General features: G+C 40.3%; 1 protein-coding gene and 1 long non-coding RNA gene across 9 annotated transcripts in view; both read left to right on the top strand.

The window, feature by feature from the left end:
- Window positions 1-17,776, top strand: part of LOC126003365 (uncharacterized) — a 1,166,220-nt gene that overhangs the window by 738,868 nt on the left and 409,576 nt on the right. The window lies entirely within an intron of this gene.
- Window positions 1-17,776, top strand: part of ESRRG (estrogen related receptor gamma) — a 530,543-nt gene that overhangs the window by 310,953 nt on the left and 201,814 nt on the right. The window contains exon 1 of one of the 8 annotated variants that reach the window (XM_049769521.1): window positions 5,889-6,149. The exons of the other annotated variants lie outside the window; for them this stretch is intronic. Coding sequence (XP_049625478.1) covers window positions 6,094-6,149 — 56 coding nt within the window. The 5' untranslated portion in view covers window positions 5,889-6,093. Of the gene's footprint in view, window positions 1-5,888; window positions 6,150-17,776 lie in introns of those variants that run through there. 8 annotated transcript variants of the gene reach the window in all.

Raw genomic sequence — 17,776 nt, 5'->3', positions numbered from 1 at the left:
AACATTTCCACCATCAATGCCTCCTAACTCCATCCTCCCCCACCCCTTGCCTATATTCAAGAAGGCATTCTGCTACTCTCACTCATTAACATTGCCATGGTAGTTGTTAGTGTAGTTATTTCTTTAACAGCACTCACCACTCTTTGTGGTGAGCTGCATATCGTGAGCAGTCCTTTCGGCCCTCATCTCTGGGCATTATTGCAATAATGTCTTTTATTTTTCTTAAAACCCAGAGGTGAAAAACTATAAAACCATAAAACTATAAAACCACACTATTCTTTGTGTCTCTCCCTTTAACTTATTTTACTCAGCAAAATAGTTTCCATGTGCATTCATGTATAGGAAAATTTCATGACTTCATCTCTCCTGGTGGCTGCATAATATTCCATTGTGTACCACAGTTTCTTTAGCCATTCCTCTGTTGATGGGCATCTTGGTTGTTTCCAGAATCTGGCTATTGTAAATAGTGTTGCAATGAATATAGGTGTGAGGAAGCTATTTTTGGATTGCCTTTTTTGTGTTCCTAGGGTATATCCTAGGGTATATTCATCCCTAGGAGTGGTATAACTGGATCATATGGGAGCTGAATTTCCAGTGTTTTTTGAGGAATCTCCATATTGTTTTCCATAAAGGCTAAACAAAATGGCATTCCCACCAGCAGTGAATGAGCATTTCGTTCTTCCCACTTCACCGCCAGCATTGTTTGTTATTATTCTTTGTGATGTCTCTGTGGCAAGAGATGGTACCTCATTGTAGTTTTGACTTGCATCTCCCTGATGATTAGGGATGTGGAGCATTTTTTCATGTGCCTTTTGGCCATTTGTATTTCTTCTTTGAGAAAGTGTCTGTTCATTTCTTCTCCCCATTTTTTGATGGGGTTAGATATTTTTTTCTTGTTAAGTTCTGTCAGTACCTTGTATATCTTCAATATTAGCCCCTTATCTGATGGGTATTGAATGAATAGTTTTTCCCATTCTTGGGTGGCTTTTGTATTCTAGGTACTATTTTCTTTGAGGTGCAGAAACTTCTCAACTTAATATAGTCCCCTCTGTTTATTTCTGCTTCTACTTGTTTGGACAGTGATGTTTCCTCCTTGAAGATGCCTTTAATCTAAATGCCATGTAGTGTTTTACTTACGGTTGTTCTATATACCTTATGGTGTCAGGTCTTTAATCCATGTGGATTTGACCTTTGTGCATGGTGTTAGATGGAGGTCTGAGTTTGCTTTTTGCAAGTGGCTGACCAGTTGTGCCAACACATCTTGTTGAAGAGGCTTTCCTTGCACCATTTTGCATTTCTTGCCCCTTTATCAAAGATTAATTGATTGTATATCTGGGAAACATTCTCTGTATACTCAAGTATATTCCACTGGTCTGAAGGTCTGTCTTTATTCCAATACCATGCTGTTTAAAGCTATACCATAGTAACTTATAGTGATCCTGGTTGACTTGTTGCAGGGATGGCGTATTAGCCCAGACCCAATCTTACCAAGACAGCAAGGCAAGTGATTCACTAAATTCAGCAGTTTTTCAAAGGTGTGAGGCTCTGTGGTTTGATGTGCCAAGTGGATTACAAGGTGATATAAAAATCTAAATTTGTTATGCCTTGTTGAGTTTTAAATCTCTAACACATGACAAACAAGCCAGATAAGATCAAAGTGGGCCTTCAAAATAGCTCAGTGACCATAAACATGTTCCTACAGATTCTTTTCATTTTTTGAAAAAAGTTTAAAAAGTTATCAATAAGCAACCACAGCAAGGCTAGGTAGGCACTTTGTGTCAACTTTTTATCAACAGAAGTCTTCTAGATTAGAATTTTCTGGAAAACAATTTGGACCATACTACAATAATATTGCTGGTGTAGACAATCTGTAGTAATCTCCCTTTATTCTCCCCTTGAGTTTTTTTTTTATTAAGATTCTATTTTTTTGAATGAAATATGGAATATCCTCTGCTGAGTGTATGCATGCTTGACTGGGCTTGAGAATGAGCTGTGTGTGTGTTTATGTCTGAAGTGTTGAGGGAAGAAGTTGTAACTAGGTGTAAATTTGGGGCCCCAATGCCTTAGAAACTGAGCACAAATGAAATAGTTTCCTTTGTGAAATAGCCATCAGGGATTCTTTCTGCTGGGCTCCCTATTTCTGGCCGTGAGTAGACTCCTTGTGGTAAAATTGTGAAGTGTAGGGAGACCAAGAAACTACCTTGGGTTTCCCTGTATTTCAACATTCTTGTTTGTCACACACAACCCTTTTTTTGTCATTAAATTCTTTCGAGGTTTGTGGTTTTCTTTCCTAACAAGATCCACTCTTGATTCCTTCAAAGAAAGAAATAAGACTTAGAAATGGAAACGGGGTGTGGACTTATCAAATATTCTGGAAGCTTGCTTCGGATGTGGAGTGCAGGCCCTACTATTTTCCATTATAAATTGACTACAGACAGTAGGTCTAACCATCAGAGTCTCTTGACTTGTAGAGGTGACACCACAATCCCCAGGAGGAAACATAACAATCTTACAAATCTCATACACACCAGTCGTTCCAAAGCAGCTGAAACTGTAGGCCCTGCCCCTTGTGAGGAGGTAAAGTACTGGCCATCAGCACGGCCTCTAGTTTGTGTTGTATATGTGTCTGTGAGCACACAAAGCACACAGATGTTGAACTCGGAAATGAAATGGATCCTGAGGGGGTCAAATAAGGAGCCAAAGGGGAATCAGACAATTCTGAAAATAAAAACGATCACTTGTGACTTACAGATATTTCCATACATAATTGGCTCCAAATCTTGTCTTTCAAAAGCCTGTCAAAGAAGTAAGAAATAGGCCTGGTCTGCCTGTTCATTCTGGCATAATAATACAATACAGGCTTCCGCAGGGCTACAAAATCTAAATATGTGCTTAAGATACCAGAAGTATATTGAATAGTTCTTATTCTTTAAAAGGAAATCCTGGACCAAAATAAGGAAACCTCTTTTTGGTGCTGTTGGTATATCTTTTTAAGTAGGTGAAATTGAATTGTTTAATTACCCTGAGAATTTCAGTTTCTTCCAAAATCAGGTGAGGACTCACAGGAACCCAAAATATTTTTCTTTTGAATACATTATTCACGTTCCTGTTTCATTTTTATCATATTTTATAAAAACCATGCTACTCTTGAAATGCCTTTTTATTTATTTTTTAATTATAAAATGATTACATGTCTCATTTCAAATTGAATAGACAACTCTTTTCTTTCCCCTCCGGTGCTTGCAGAATGGTTGGATTTTTCTTCTACATCTCAAAGCTCTTTTAATTCATTGCTCACAACCAAATTTACATCTTAATTGCAGAGTTCACATTTAACAATATAGACAGCATAATGCTACTGGTAATTAAGCTTTTACTACCTGCTTTTATACAGTATTCTCAGGCACGGCTTCTACTATCTGAGTTCTCAAGTAGAAACTTGTCTGCATTGGGACCACAAATAAAAGGAATCAGGCCCATATCTTAGATATGGCTCAATACATAGCAGGGAAATTGCCTTCTGTGAGGAAACCAAAGCCTGTCTGTCATTTTTATATCTTGAATTTTAATGTGACTGTTCTTTCTTAGTGTTTTGTATTATTTAAAGACAGAAATTTTGAGAGGGTTGAGAAAGCTGAGTTCTAATTTAGTAAACTCAAGACGCATTGACTATTTGAACTAATTTATTTTGATCTCAAAGATTATGCTATATTTATGGGGTAGGCATGAAACTGCAAAAGGTTGATAGACAGTAGGCCTAGATCATATAAAAATTGTGGGTTTTCCATTCTCCATAAGGGAGTTGTTTTATTGCTACGAACAGCAGGTATCTATTCCTCTCTGTGTGCATTTTATAAAATATTATAGTTTAAAATGGGGTCTAAGAAAATTCTTTGTTGTAGTGAAACTAAAAACAGGCCCAGCTAAAGGGGGGGGGGGACCACTTATGTTCTTAAATACTCTTAAAAAATACTTTTGTCTGAAAAGTTTTAATTCTACAAAGTCTTAAATCTACCCTCTAAATTGATCAATTGGTTTAATTTACAAAACGTTTCTGAGTTAATTTTTTTAAGCATTTGGAAACATATCATATGTAAAAACAAATCTGTAATTGTACTTGATGTCAAAGCTGGCGGTTGGAGGGAAAATCACATTTCATGTATATGTTTCCCAGTTTGGAAGCTTGTGTTGAAGACTATGATTAAGGTAACTTTGACCTTAATTTAGGTTAGTTGTTTAGTAATTCTTTATCTACTTCCCCCCCCCCAAAGAGGGTATAAATGCATTCCTAATTTTTATAAGAATGCATTGAAATTCATATATTGTATTCTCAGGGCCCTAACCTTCACACATCCCAGCCTTGAAACTGGAGAATGCACTTGGTCCTGCAGCTGTTGCCTTGTGAAAAGCCAACTGCAGTATTTGTGGAGGAAGAAGGCAGCAGGCAAAGAAATTCACACAGTAATTGACCTGGGCATTTTCGCCAGATGCCTGGTCAGAGTCTTGCCTCTTTTGACTTGCCTTGCGACTAACTGCTCCACCTCAATGAGGAGTTTGTTCATTTGACCCAACAATTTGGAAGACTATCTTTGCAAAAAGAGGGAGGGAAGGATGGAAGGAAGGAAGGGAGGGAGGAAGAAAGGAGGGAAGGAAGGAAGGAAGGAAGGAAGGAAGGAAGGAAGGAAGGAAGGAAGGAAGGAAGGAAGGAAGGAAGGAAGGAAGGAAGGGAAGAAAGGAAGGGAGAGAAGGAAAAAAGTAGAGAAGGAAGGGAGAGAAGGAAGGAAAAAAGGAGAGAAGGGAGAAGGAAGAGAGAGAAGGAAGGAAAACGGAGAGAAAAAGAAGGAAGGAGAAGGGAGAGAGAAGGAAGAAAAGGAAGAAGGAAGGAGAAAAGAAAAAGGAAGGAGAAAAGGAAGGAAGGCAGGAAGGAAGGCAGGCAGGAAGGAAGGAAGTAGGAAGGAAGGAAGGAAGGAAGGAAGGAAGGAAGGAAGGAAGGAAGGAAGGAAGGAAGGAAGAAAAGAAAGGAGGGAGGAACGGAGGGAGGAAAGACGGAGGAAAGAGAAAAAACAGCCCAGCACATATGATGAAGGCAAGAAAATGCAAGACCAGGAATCCTTGAGAAAAGTCCAGCGCCGAGTCAGTGAACGGCAGCTTCCAGCGTCTTTTTTCCACCCGCGACTTAAGCAGGACTCAAGGGATTCTCTGCCTCCCGCGGAATCCTCGCCCAGGCTAAGAGAGCGTCTGAGAGCGAGTCCCGAGCGAGTCCTTCTGCGCCAAGCAAAGATTCTTAGGCTTATGCGCCCAGGATACACCATCCCTCCAGTGCTTAGAGAGTTAAGTTTATTGAGCTCTCTTTGGAGGCTTCCCAGAAGAGAGAGCCAGGGAAAGAGAAAGCGAGAGTGAGCAAGACAGAGAGGGAGGAGAGAGGAAGGAGAGAGAGGAGAGAGAGGTGAAAGGGAGAGAGAAAGAGAGAGAGAGAAAGAGAGAGGGAGGAGAGAGGGAGAGAGAGAGAGAGAGAGAGGGAGGGAGAGAGAGAGAGAGAGGGAGGGAGAGAGAGAGGGAGAGAGAGAGAGGGAGAGAGAGAGAGAGAGAGAGAGAGAGAGAGAGAGAGAGAGAGAGAGAGAGAGAGAGAGAGAGAGAGAGAGAGAGAGAGAGAGAGAACGAGCACGGAAAGCAGAGAATAGACTAGAGAGCAGCAGGCAGGAGAGAGGCCGGAGCGCGCAGGGGAGCGGTGCGCGGCGCGCCAGGCCGGTGTCCCCGCCTGTCCCCCCGCGCCCGCCGCTGCACCCCGCTTTCTACCTGCGGGTCTGGGCGGCTCGGGCTGCTCGGGTCGCCTCCCTCCTGATTGGGCAGCGGCCTCCCAATCGGCGGCGCGGCTGGGCCAGGGGGGGGCTGCATATGTAAAGCGCCGCTTCATATTAATAAGCGCCAATCGGGGCTCCAGGTCCTCGATTAGCAGAGTGGGAGAGCTGGGGTCCCCCCTGGCTGCGCCCACAGGCTGGTCGCGGGGAGAAGGTCTGTGTTCACGGCGCGGCGCTCTGTCGAGGAAACTTTGATTTATTGCCGGGGTACCCAAATAATGGTGGCCGGGCGCACATGGATTCGGTAGAACTTTGCCTTCCTGAATCTTTTTCCCTGCACTACGAGGAAGAGTAGGTACCTTTTTCTTTCCTTAAAAAAAAAAAAGAAAAGAAAACTCGGCTTGGGGTGTGTGTGTGTGTGTGTGTGTGTGTGTGTGTGTGTGTGTGTGTGTGTGTGTGTGTGTGTGTGTGTGTGTGTGTGTGTGTGTGCAAAATGTGGTGGACAATCTGATGCACTGATGCATCTTTTTTTTTTTTTTTCTTTTTTGCACATCGATGCAGGTAATCAATGCCCCTGTGGGGCTTTGGTGGTGAGCACCAGTGCCTGTTTCTATGCCCGCTGCCTTTTGTGCTGAGGGCGAGCTTCCTAATTCAGTAAGTCGAGAGAATTGTTCTCTGACGACTGGCGGTTTACCTTTGAGGCAAAGCTCAGTGACCGTCAGTAAAAACAGCTGTGTGACAGTCACTTCTTATTCAGGTGCTAAGAATAGGCACTTGGCACAAATGCTTAGTGGACTGTTAAAATGCATCTTTTACCAGGACCCATTTCCCCAAGGAAAAAGATGTTTGAAAATACAATATTCCAAATGATTTATACTATTGAGTGCCTCTTATGTGTTTGCAGTTTGACAGTTATTTTCCGCGCCCTGTCATTGCCTTCGCGTGCAGCGTTAGAGGCAAAATTGCACATTGACTAATTCTCCTTCAGAGCACAATTTAAAAAAAAAAAAAAAAAAAAAAAACCAACCGGCCCCCTGCAATTCAGGACTAGAATAATGTTATTTGCATGGTTAGCGTTAAGTCAGCACTTAACTGACAAATCAGTCCATTAAGTAACATGAGATTTTCACACATTATAAATATTTAAGGGGAGGAAGAAAAAAAAAAAAGAAACACTTTTGACTTTCCAGATTTCCACTTAAATAGACAATCTTAAATAGATTGTGGATTTTTTTTCTCATCTAGGAAGTCCAGAAAAAAAAAAGAGTACTCTTGTCTTGCATGCAGTTGGATTCGTATTTATGAATATCTGCATGCACTGATGGGGGGATTTATTTGCACTGGGATTTCTCGGGGGGGGGGACAGTAGAAGTAAATTAGGCATTCTTGTGTAAATAAATAAGTCATCAACTTAATTTCATCCCACTGCCAGGAGATAATATTGTTGGGCCTCTGAGCTGTCTTGCTTCTGAGTCAGTTATAACGCATGACCCTCCTATCCTAAGACAAACTGTAAATTCTATAAGGAGTGATCTTGGCACACGTTTCCCTCTCAGGATGGTGAAGAAAATCTAAACAGCTCTAGTAGAGGAGGTGGTCTGTTTCCACTTGCTGTCCTTTAGCCTGTGGAAAGGCTTTGTAATTAAGCCAGAGAGAAGTGACTTGTCTCAGCGGCCACAGGAGTATGCCCCAGTGTGTCCCTGTGCATCTAATGCTCACACCCACACCCACTCGCCCAGGGAAGATTAGCTCAGAGATTAGAAGCCAGGGCATGCCTGCCTGGCTTTGAGACACTCAGAGGAAGAAGCGACCTTAAATTGAGTGAAAATAAAAATGAAGGAAATAAACAAAGGTAGGTGGGCCTGGTCCAGTCTTGCAGGTTCCAGTGTCTGGGGGCTCAAGCCAGGGAGAAGATCCAATGCCCAGCGTCCCTGGATCAGGGGAAAATCACTCTTCAGCATGCCTCCATATTCGGAACTTTTCCCTTGCCAAAAAATAAACAACACAAACTTTTAAAAACCCTCTAGAGGCTTGCTGTTTAAAGTAGTTTTCTTGAATTTCACTTCTTCTAGCTCATTTGAATAATTAGTTGAGATAAGCCTCTTAAAGCAATGCATTTAAATGAAACCAGGGCACAGGTCTTTTTGGCTTTGGCGCAAGATTCAAACTAGCTTTTTTTTTTTCTTTTTTGGTCTCAATTAAAAGTCATCTTCAAAAAAAATACTGATTTATTGTCCGGATGCCGTTCTGATGGCTGCGTGGTTCATTGGACAGGCAGAAAGAGCTAATGTTCAGCAATGCATCTGCCTCTCTGTCTCAATTAATAAACCACAGAATTTATACATGCTATTAATATTCATAGTAATTGTACCAGGTTAAACCCCATCACGTGTGTGTATACAAGAAAATGAAAGCAGAGTTTTGCCAGGCGAGGGGGGAAACCTTGGCCAATTTCTGCTCTGGAGGTTGTTAAGAAGATTCATACAATTTATTGACCACCATTAGGAGAGTGTAAAATGTTTAACCTCTAACTATGTATTTTTTATTTTAGGATACGTGCCAGCATATTAAAGAACATACTACTTGAAAGCTTGTTTCACATTTAATAGCAGTAATAACTGAGAGTATAAATAGATGAAAATAATATATCTGCTCATTTTGACATATGTGTCAGTCTAATCATTCTAAATGAGTGTGCTCATCACATAGAATGCCTTTCAACCTCTGATTAAAATGTAACATTGACTACAGGATTATAGAGCAGACTTAATTTTACTGACTGTTTTAACAGTTGTCACAGCTGTTGGAAGAAGGAAAAGGCAATTGAAACACCCCCCAAAGAGGCAAAAGCGAAGGAGGGAACAGTTTAGTAAATTTCAGCTTGATCATTGAAATCACGGGCATTGACCGTGAAACAGATTTGTGTGTTCAGATTCATTCTTCTTTGGAGCTATGCAAGTTTTATTTTATATGGTCTAGGTTTTCTGTTCCAGGTTTTTTTTTTTTTTTTTTTTTTTTTTTTTTTTTTTAATTTTATCTCCATCCCCTCCACCCTCAGGCTCATTTTCCTTCTTAAAAGCCAGAGAAAAGGTAAAGGAAACTAATCTCAAATAATACATACTCTAAAGTCAAAATATATGGAATGAAGGTAGGCAGAGAGGGGAAAATTTTATGTATATACTGAAACGTTTCTAATCAGAGCTAAAGTTGTTTTTTTTTTTTTTTTTTTTTTTTTAAGTTTTTAAACCTTGCTCAAATCACTTTAGATCAGATCATATTGGAGAACTGTGCACAAACCTTTTTAAGTTTATTTTGCCAGGGAAGAATCCTTAAAACTCCAGCCACAGAGCTCAAGTTACTTTTCTTTCTGTTTCCTTGTTATCAATCTGTAGAAAACACCTGCAGTCTTCCAGGTAGGGAGGCAGACAGAGGCTTTCAAATGATTTCTTTGTAAATTGTTGCAAGTGACACCCCGCTGCAGGAAGGGCCGCGTGTCCCTGGACCGCAGCTCCCTGCCACCTTTGCCCAGCCCAGCGCGTCATGAAAGCACACACACAGATGCATAGTATTTTCCCTAAACATGAACCAGCCCCTGCGTTTACCTCTAAGTACCCCCTATTGCAGGATGATCCAGAGGATGTGTATTATATAACATAGGATTTTCTCCTTAGAGTGAGCAAAGCAAAGCAAAGTGCTCTTGAGTGAATGGAATAAATGTGGAATGGATGAGTGAGGAGTGACCATGCACATTTCAAGCCTTTGTGTCTGCAAATTTATGTGTCGCCCTACATACATTTGGTGCGAAGTTTCGGTATCTACCTTTCCCAGAAAGGGCTAAAACACAGCTTTCCATTTCCTGGGCAGGATCACGTTGACGGCTTCTGATAGTGATGGTTTCTCATCTGAATGTGTTTGTGGTATTGCTGCTTTATTTACTGAGCCTAGGGTATTGCAGTGGTAATTAACCCACGTTATTAGCAAAGCCCTTGTGGATAACCATTAATTCTCTTGCATGGATGATTTTTTTTCCAGTGTCTTCTCCCCACCCCCCCATAAATATCATTGCCTTTTTGTGTGTGTCATTTTAACCGGACGGCCTTGGATATATTTAGTTGCTTTAATCTGATCTGTTTTATATATATATATATATATATATATATATATATATATATATATGTCTCCTTACAAAGCAAGATATTTTAATTCAGTTTTTCAAAATGCTCCTTGGTTTCAGAGACAGAGTGTGGTGGGGGTAAGATGGGGTGGGGGGCACTGGGGGATGCAGGTGAAATTGGTTTTGCTCTTTGTAAAGTCCAATAGAACAGAAATGAAGGTCTAGAAGGAGAATCATGCAGGACGTCAAATTTCACTTACATCTTCTTGTTCTTTTAATTTTTGATCATTTGTGACTTAGAGGCCTTTCCATCAGATATTTCCTTCATCCCTCACCCTTTAGGCATTTCTATAAAAATTTCAAGCCAGCAAGAAAATACTTGTGCTTCCTGTGTTGCGAAAAGATAAGGGGCATCTCATTAGCTGGGCCATACTTTGGCAATTAATTTGCTGTATGTGGTACAATTCATCAAAAGGGGCAGGTAGGTAACTTCTCCACAAATGCGCTTCATACTTGCCCCCAACCTTAACTCCTGCCAGAAGTAGAGACAAAGAGGAAATGTTCCTCTGGCAGGTAGGCCTAGGTAGGGTTCAGGCTCAAGTCTTCTTTTCTTCTGAAAAATTCCTTAGCATCTCTTTCAAGCCTAGTGATTCAAAAAAAAGAAAAAAGAAATGATTCTTTGTTTGACTTGTAAAGTGCTGCTCAACACTGAAGGTTTTGCTGTTGCTCTATCAATTCTAAGCTGTGTTTCCCGGGGTTCCTTAGTTATACAAGTGGCAATTAATAGGAATGATTCCCATTCAGCCAATTCATCAGCAGTGAACTTTTGTAGGATCACCTTGCAAGCATTCACAAGGCAAAGCAAAGCATTTGGGGGAGCTGAGTGGGGGCGTGTGGGATGTCTGTACAACTTTCCACCCTGCCGCTGAGAAGCTGGGCCCTGTATTTTGCTTCCTATCAAATTCTCGGAGTGAAGGAACAATACAGCGGGGATCTGTTGGGAGTGCCAAGGGGCACCGGCCCTCGCCAGCTCTCGAAGCAAAGCTTTGATGACAGGAGCTCAGTTTGCTTGGGTTTTTCTCTCATTTACTTCCGATGGCCCTATATGAAATTGTCATTGTCCTTAAGCAGAGCAGCTCATAATGAATTGCAGTTTTCTGCCTTCTCTGACAGTGAAATATTTTGATTCTTTTTCTTCAATCTTACTTAGGTGTATATTTGACTGTGGTGGGGGTAGGGGGCAAACATCTGTGTCTCCTGGCAGTCTTCTCCCTCTGTTTCATGTGTTCTGTTGTTGATGATTACTTCCAATAGCCACACATCTATGGACAGCAGTACGTTATCTGTACTATTTAGAAATAAATATACATATGGTACTTGAGAATTCCAAGCAGGAGCATGCATACACACATGTGAATTTGTATGTGGTATGCCTGTGAAATGCACCTAAGTCTGAGAAGAGCTTAATATGTAGAATATGGACATGATGTTAAGAGGTTTCCTGTATCTCAACTATTTTTCTAATCAATTAGTTGCTAGTTAAATTGCCAGGCGATTTTTAACCTGAAACTAGTTATTTCAGGTCTTCAGCAGCCCTGATTTTAAATGAAATTAACTGAACTCACTGCTATATAAAAGAAAGGTAACAGGGAGCCTAATAAATACATTTGTTTCTTATTTTAGAAATGTTTAATTAGAACCATTCCCATATCCAGTCTCTAATAATCAGAGATAATGTGTAAAATAAGAAGTAATTTGCTAATATTTAGTGCATTATTTAATGGTTTGGGACCATATCCAAAAAAACATTTTGAATTAGCTCTTGGCTGCATTCATTTTTTATACAAATGGACCTGATAAATATAACTTAATGAGACATGATCGCTTTCCAGTAAATGGAAAAAAATAGAAGAAAACAACAACACAAAAGAATTGTATTTATCTGTGCCACATAATATGTAATTTACTTATTGGATTGTTAAAAGCAAATATAACAATGAGCATTCTTATATATAAAGTATATCTAGTTTGAATTTTGGAATTATTGGATTCTGTTCCTAAAGGTAAGTTTAGAGGACTGTGATTTTGTTTAGAAAAGCTGTGTTTTGAGAAAACACTTCTTCAAATGACATTTTCATTCTAATTCTTGTTCTCTGAGTTCTGATTTAAATTTCTAGCTTCACATCCCACCTTTTTTGGGGAGGTGGGTGGTAATGTATAATTTGAATTAGTTTGATGCTTCCGTGTTTGAGAAAAATATATTCCTGCTGTTTCTTGATGCCAGTGCACCAGATGAAACTTAGCCCCTTTTATTCCTGGAGGAAAGTGAGTGCCTTTTAACTTTGTAAGGGTTTACCTGGCATCTTAGTCATGTTTCAAGTTTATTTTAGCTTTAGACGTCCTAAGATTTAAGGAGACTCGGCTGATAAAGACAATTCTCAATTAAGATTTTAGCAAACACATCTTTCATCTACTTTTTCATTGTAGCAGTGCCCATTCTCTCCTGATCTCTTCATTGGGTGATTTTTTTCAGATGTAGTTTTGAATCAATTAAGTAAACCATCAAATTCAGACTGTTTAGAACTGATACGTAGTGTACATATACGTGAAAATGTATGTTTACATCAATGCCCCCTTTTAGTATTGAAGAATTATTTTAAACTATTTGAAGGCTGGTTTTGTGTGTTTTTATTTCTTCACATTATGGCATTTTAATTTATGGTAATATATATTTATGTATTTGGGGAGATAACTCTCTAAGGCAAAGCAATAAAAGAACAGCTCTGGTTTTAAATAAATTGGCTTCTCTACAGTCCATCAAATTCCTTTTTCAATATATAGGCACAGGTCTCTATGTGCATTTAAATATAGATATAGAATTGCCACACTGGCCATTAGAGAAATAATGTTGGCTATATGGAATTCTGTCACATGATATCATAAATGTGAACATTGGCTTTGGGCATTTAAGATCTATTTAATGCCTTATTTAGAGTGTTAAACTCAGGGAGCATTTACCTAAAGATTAGAATTCAATATAAATCTTTTAAAATAACTTAAAGGTAAAAATTTTAAATAAAAGGTAGCCTTTGTCATATATCTTATCTCTGTGTCTTCCCTTCCTGCGTAGAGTAACACAGCATAGCAGAGAACTGCTTTTCATCTACGTGGGTGGGAAGTACTGCTCTGTGTAACGTATTCTGGTAGCACTTATCTAGCCAAAGAAAACAAATTAATATCAGGCATCCTGAGGTGTCAAGCCTGTCACAAACTTGTCTGTGTAAGTTTGCTTCAGCTTATAGAACTTCTCCGCAAACAGTTGATCACCATGCTTCTAAATAAGATGGGATCTTCCAGCACATTCTCCTATGCTGTCAGAGTGACAGTTAGGAGAAATATAACAAAAACCAGTTTGCTTTCTGGGTTGGCTTTTCAAACTAGCAATGGAAATATAGATATCTGAGATCATTGTATTTGGGGGAAGCCAAGAATCTGATTTAGGCTCATTCAAATCTTGTCTATCTTGGAAGTAATAATGGAGTTGTTTGTTTTTTTTTTTTCAAAGTCTATGCCCTCATTCCTGTTGGAAGTAAATAAAGACTCAATTACTTGTAATGAAGCATCTTTTGTTGTTGTTGTTGTTGTTGAACTTGGCATAGGCATTTTCTGAGAAAGGAAAAAAAAATCTGGCGCTTCTTTTTCATGGTGCTTATTTGATATGAAAAAAAATGAAATTGGGGCCGGAGAGATAGCATGGAGGTAAAGCGTTTGCCTCGCATGCAGAGGGTTGGTGGTTCGAATCCCGGTGCCCCATATGATCCCCTGAGCCTGCCAGGAGTGATATCTGCCAGGATTAACCCCTGAGTGCTGCCGGGTGTGACCCAAAAAAAAAAAAACCAAAATGAAAACAAACAAATAAAAAACAAAAAAAATGAAATTAACATGTGTTTGAAAATAGACACGTTCTAGATTTCTTGTTGTTTCATGATTAATATGATATCACTGTTCATGATGATTCCATTTTCTAGGAAGTTTTTACTCATTTGTATTGTTTTTTGAGAATTTTATACAAAGAGAAAGGTCTTTTTACATGAATACATTGATTCTCCTTTTAGGAAGGAGAACTCACTCGAAATGTGAGTTCACTTGTTTCTAAAAGCAGCCCTGTTCAGACAGGCTGTTAATATGTTTTTTGCAAGAATTTTATTTTTCTTAAAAAATGTTGAAAACTATGTTGAGAGTTAGCCAAAATAGTAAATAGTATGAAAAATTATAAAGACTGTGAAATTTACTTTCAAGGAAAAAAATCAGATGTCAGGCATTCATCTCATCACCCTTTGCCCTCCTTCATTCCAGATATTTTTAACTTCTCGGAGAGGAAGCTGGCCAGTAAAGGGGCATTCAGTTTCTAGAAATGAATAAATACAGAAATAAATGATCTTAACAATCACTAATCTATGAAAGTGCTTCAGATGGTTTCTGGAAAGAATATATATATATATATATATCACCCACTGCTCCTGAGTAGTATTAAATTAAAAAAAAAAACAATACAAATGAGTAACAGCTTTCTAGAGTAGAGGAAAAAGGAATCATTGTGAAGAAAGGGAGAGAGATAGAGACATAGAGATGGAGATATTCATAGTGCATGAGAATTGGGCTATTTCCCTACCAGGAGGTGACTGTATGCAGTGGACACTGGGTCCTGGAGACAGGAACATCCTCTTCCTCCATTGTCTTAAGTGAAACCTACATCTTCCATCTTGACTATTGTATCCCGGATGGAAACTAACATGGCTGTCCTGCACACTCCACCCTCCTGCACATCTCAGAAAAGGTTTTTGAAGTCCGTGAGGAATCCAGAGACCCTAGGGGTTCAGGTAATTGCCCCCGCTGGCATTCCGGGAAGGGGAGGAAAAGAGCATATAGGCCTATTAGGCCCAGGTGCCCCCTATAGGAGTCTCTGGAAGGATCAGATGTTTGCTTTTCAGTGACTTCAGTGCCTTGCAGACTTCTCACATGTTCTAGAAATGTCACTGTGGTTTTCATGCTCCAGAGGGCTACCCTGAAGTGTGTCTGAGCTAAGAACTGGGTTAAGTGCATGGTGTGAGCCAGAATTGGCCAGCAGGCCATGGACTTGCCTTGTTCTAAAGGCTGATTCTTTTTCTATTTATGAAGACCATGCCCGCTTGGTTCCATCCAAAGAATAAGAGAAGGAAGAAGCAGCAGAACACTCAAATTGTATATTTTTAATGTCTTTTAAAAAAATTCCTTAGAGTGATCACAATTTTAATGTATAGAGCATGGGTGAGGAGTTTAAGGATTTTTAACCCCTTCTTCCAGCATGACATGACTTGTGTTGCTTTGCCATGTTGTCTTCAGATAGGGGGGGTGGCGGTAAGTTCAGACATTGCTCCCTTGCATTCCTTGACTGGCATTCTCGTTGCTCTGTGTCTGCATGTTGTGCTAGGAAGGTACAGGTTCATTCTGTTTCCAGTCATTTTCCTCATCCTCACTTTCACCTGCATTTACTGTTAAAATAACCATTTCTCATCAGGCTCTGGCATATTTTGGGGGGTTTGGGGATGGGGAGTGAGAAAGGAAGTGCATGACTTTCTTCCTTATTTGCATACTCAGGTCATTTCAGAAGGAACAAAAATCTTCCCCATCCCACCCCCGAATTCCAAAGAACTCTGTTTCAACTCTTCAGATTTGTTTTCCCTTTGCTCTGTTTGTGGTGCTTTCATTCTGGATGAGTGCTTTTATAGGGCTATGTGAACTGTGGTCAGTTGGGGGCAGTTGCTGATGACATTTCTGCAAAGTTCATGTCACTGCAGAGCCACCTGTGACAATCCCCAATGTGGCTCCAGCACAGAGAATAGACAAGTTGGGCTACTAATGTGTAAATAATTCGTTAGTCTGGGCACTATCAGATAGCATGTGAAGGGAGAGAGAGAGAGAGAGAGAGAGAGAGAGAGAGAGAGAGAGAGACAGACAGACAGACAGACAGACAGACAGACAGACAGACAGACAGAGACAGAGAGACTGACAGACAGAGACAGAGAGACTGACAGACAGAGACAGAGAGAAAGAGAGAGAACCTGTACAAACTGTTTTCAGTAACTGTAATGTTCATACACCTGATAAGGTGGAAAGAGCTTTTTACAATGCTGATAGGCTTTGGAAGAAGAAAAGAATAATCACTTCACCTGGCACTAGCTTATCAGGAATGAAGGAAAATGCCAACACATTCACATTAGCAAAAGCAAATGTTTTAGACTCTGCCTTTTTTTTTTTCTCATTCGAGTTTAATAGTAAGGGTGTTGCAGAGTGTCCTGTAAAGAATAGGATTTCTTACCTTAGCTCCATTAGAGGTGAATATATTGATAAAGGAGCCCCCCCATCCCACCCTATACCACCCTTCATGTACTAACAGCAGCTTCTTTGATAAACAGACGTGTCTATGCAGTTCATTCTCTCTGGAGAAATGAAATCCACCCTTTCCCTCCGTGATGCCACTCAGCATTGTTTCTGCAGATGCTGTTCTGTCCTGTGACAATCGTGTCTCCTTATTTTATAGGGTGACAGGCCTTGGGAACCTCACTTACCTGACACTGATGAAGTAAAAAGCTTTTTTGTGAAGTGGGTTAGGGGCAATAGTGGGTTTCTAACAGGTAGCTGAGTTAGCCAAGTCTAGAAGGAAGCTCTTGGCTTTGTGCTCCAAGGAAGGGGATGCGATGAAATCTACAGTTCGGAGGGTTTCAGGAGATGAGACATGCATTTGTTCACTAGTGGTCCTGTACTCTGGCACCTCTTTTAAGAGAAGAGAGAGAAAGAGAGAGAAACTTTTGCTCTTCAGTAGAAACCAGAAAGAGTTCAACCCCCAGGCCACCCCCATTTTCTCTTCTGTGTAACATGAAGCCTACAAATAATTTGGCGTATTCAGATTTGATAAATGATAGTGCAAGAGCAGATGGATTGATTTTGGATTACTATTGATTACTCTCAATGAAATCACCGTGACACACGCAGATCAATAGGATTCGATTAAGCCAGGCCCCACCATTCTATCCACTGGCCGCGGTGGGGGATTCGAGAACAGAATGTTCACAAGCTGATAAATTGACAAAGCGTTCAGCCTTAAACAGCCCTTTGTTCGGTCCTCATTCCTTCAAAGATATTTCACTGGAAAGTTCGTTGTTTTTTTTTTTTTTTTTTTTTTTTAACTCTGGGTCTGTCTGTGGAGAAAAGGTCGTCAGTTGAAGGTTTATTAAATTTTAACTAAACACCACTGTGCTCCATGTAGGTGAAAATAATTTAAGTCCTTTCTGCAGGCGAAGAAGCTTCATGCTTTGGAGCTTGGGCTCGAGGTTCCATCCTATTATGAAGATGTCAATGGTAAACATAAAAATGCATCACTGGAAATGTAATGGTTTAAAGATTCACACAGAAATAAAAATTCCTGCCTGGGGAAAGCACAATCCTGAAAGAACAGGAAGTGGTCTTTCCTATACCTCCCTAAACCCCCCACTCAGGGCAGGCTGGGGCCAGCCTCTAAGGCAGGAGATGGCTCAGAACCTTGAGCAAGAGGTGCTGTTTTTCCATATCTCTGCTTCTTGGTGGCTTTGCTTTAAGCAGAAACCAAACCACTCTGTCCATTCGAGAGCTACTTCGCCATCTGAACCCCACAAGGTTTCACACTGTCCGCCACCAACTTCCTAGATGATGCGGGGGCTGCCTTTCTGGTCCATTCACACAGGCAGAAACTCTTACTAGATTTTATTTCCATCCTGTCCTTGTGCATATGTGCCACATTGCCTGGCACTGTTGGAGGCTGGGTAGGTAGATCCTCAAGAACAGGAAT

The sequence above is a fragment of the Suncus etruscus genome, chromosome 3, assembly GCF_024139225.1.
Source record: "Suncus etruscus isolate mSunEtr1 chromosome 3, mSunEtr1.pri.cur, whole genome shotgun sequence".
NCBI classification, from domain to species: domain Eukaryota; kingdom Metazoa; phylum Chordata; class Mammalia; order Eulipotyphla; family Soricidae; genus Suncus; species Suncus etruscus.
The sequence above is the reverse complement of the archived record's forward strand: the minus strand, read 5'-3'. Positions and strand labels throughout refer to the sequence as shown.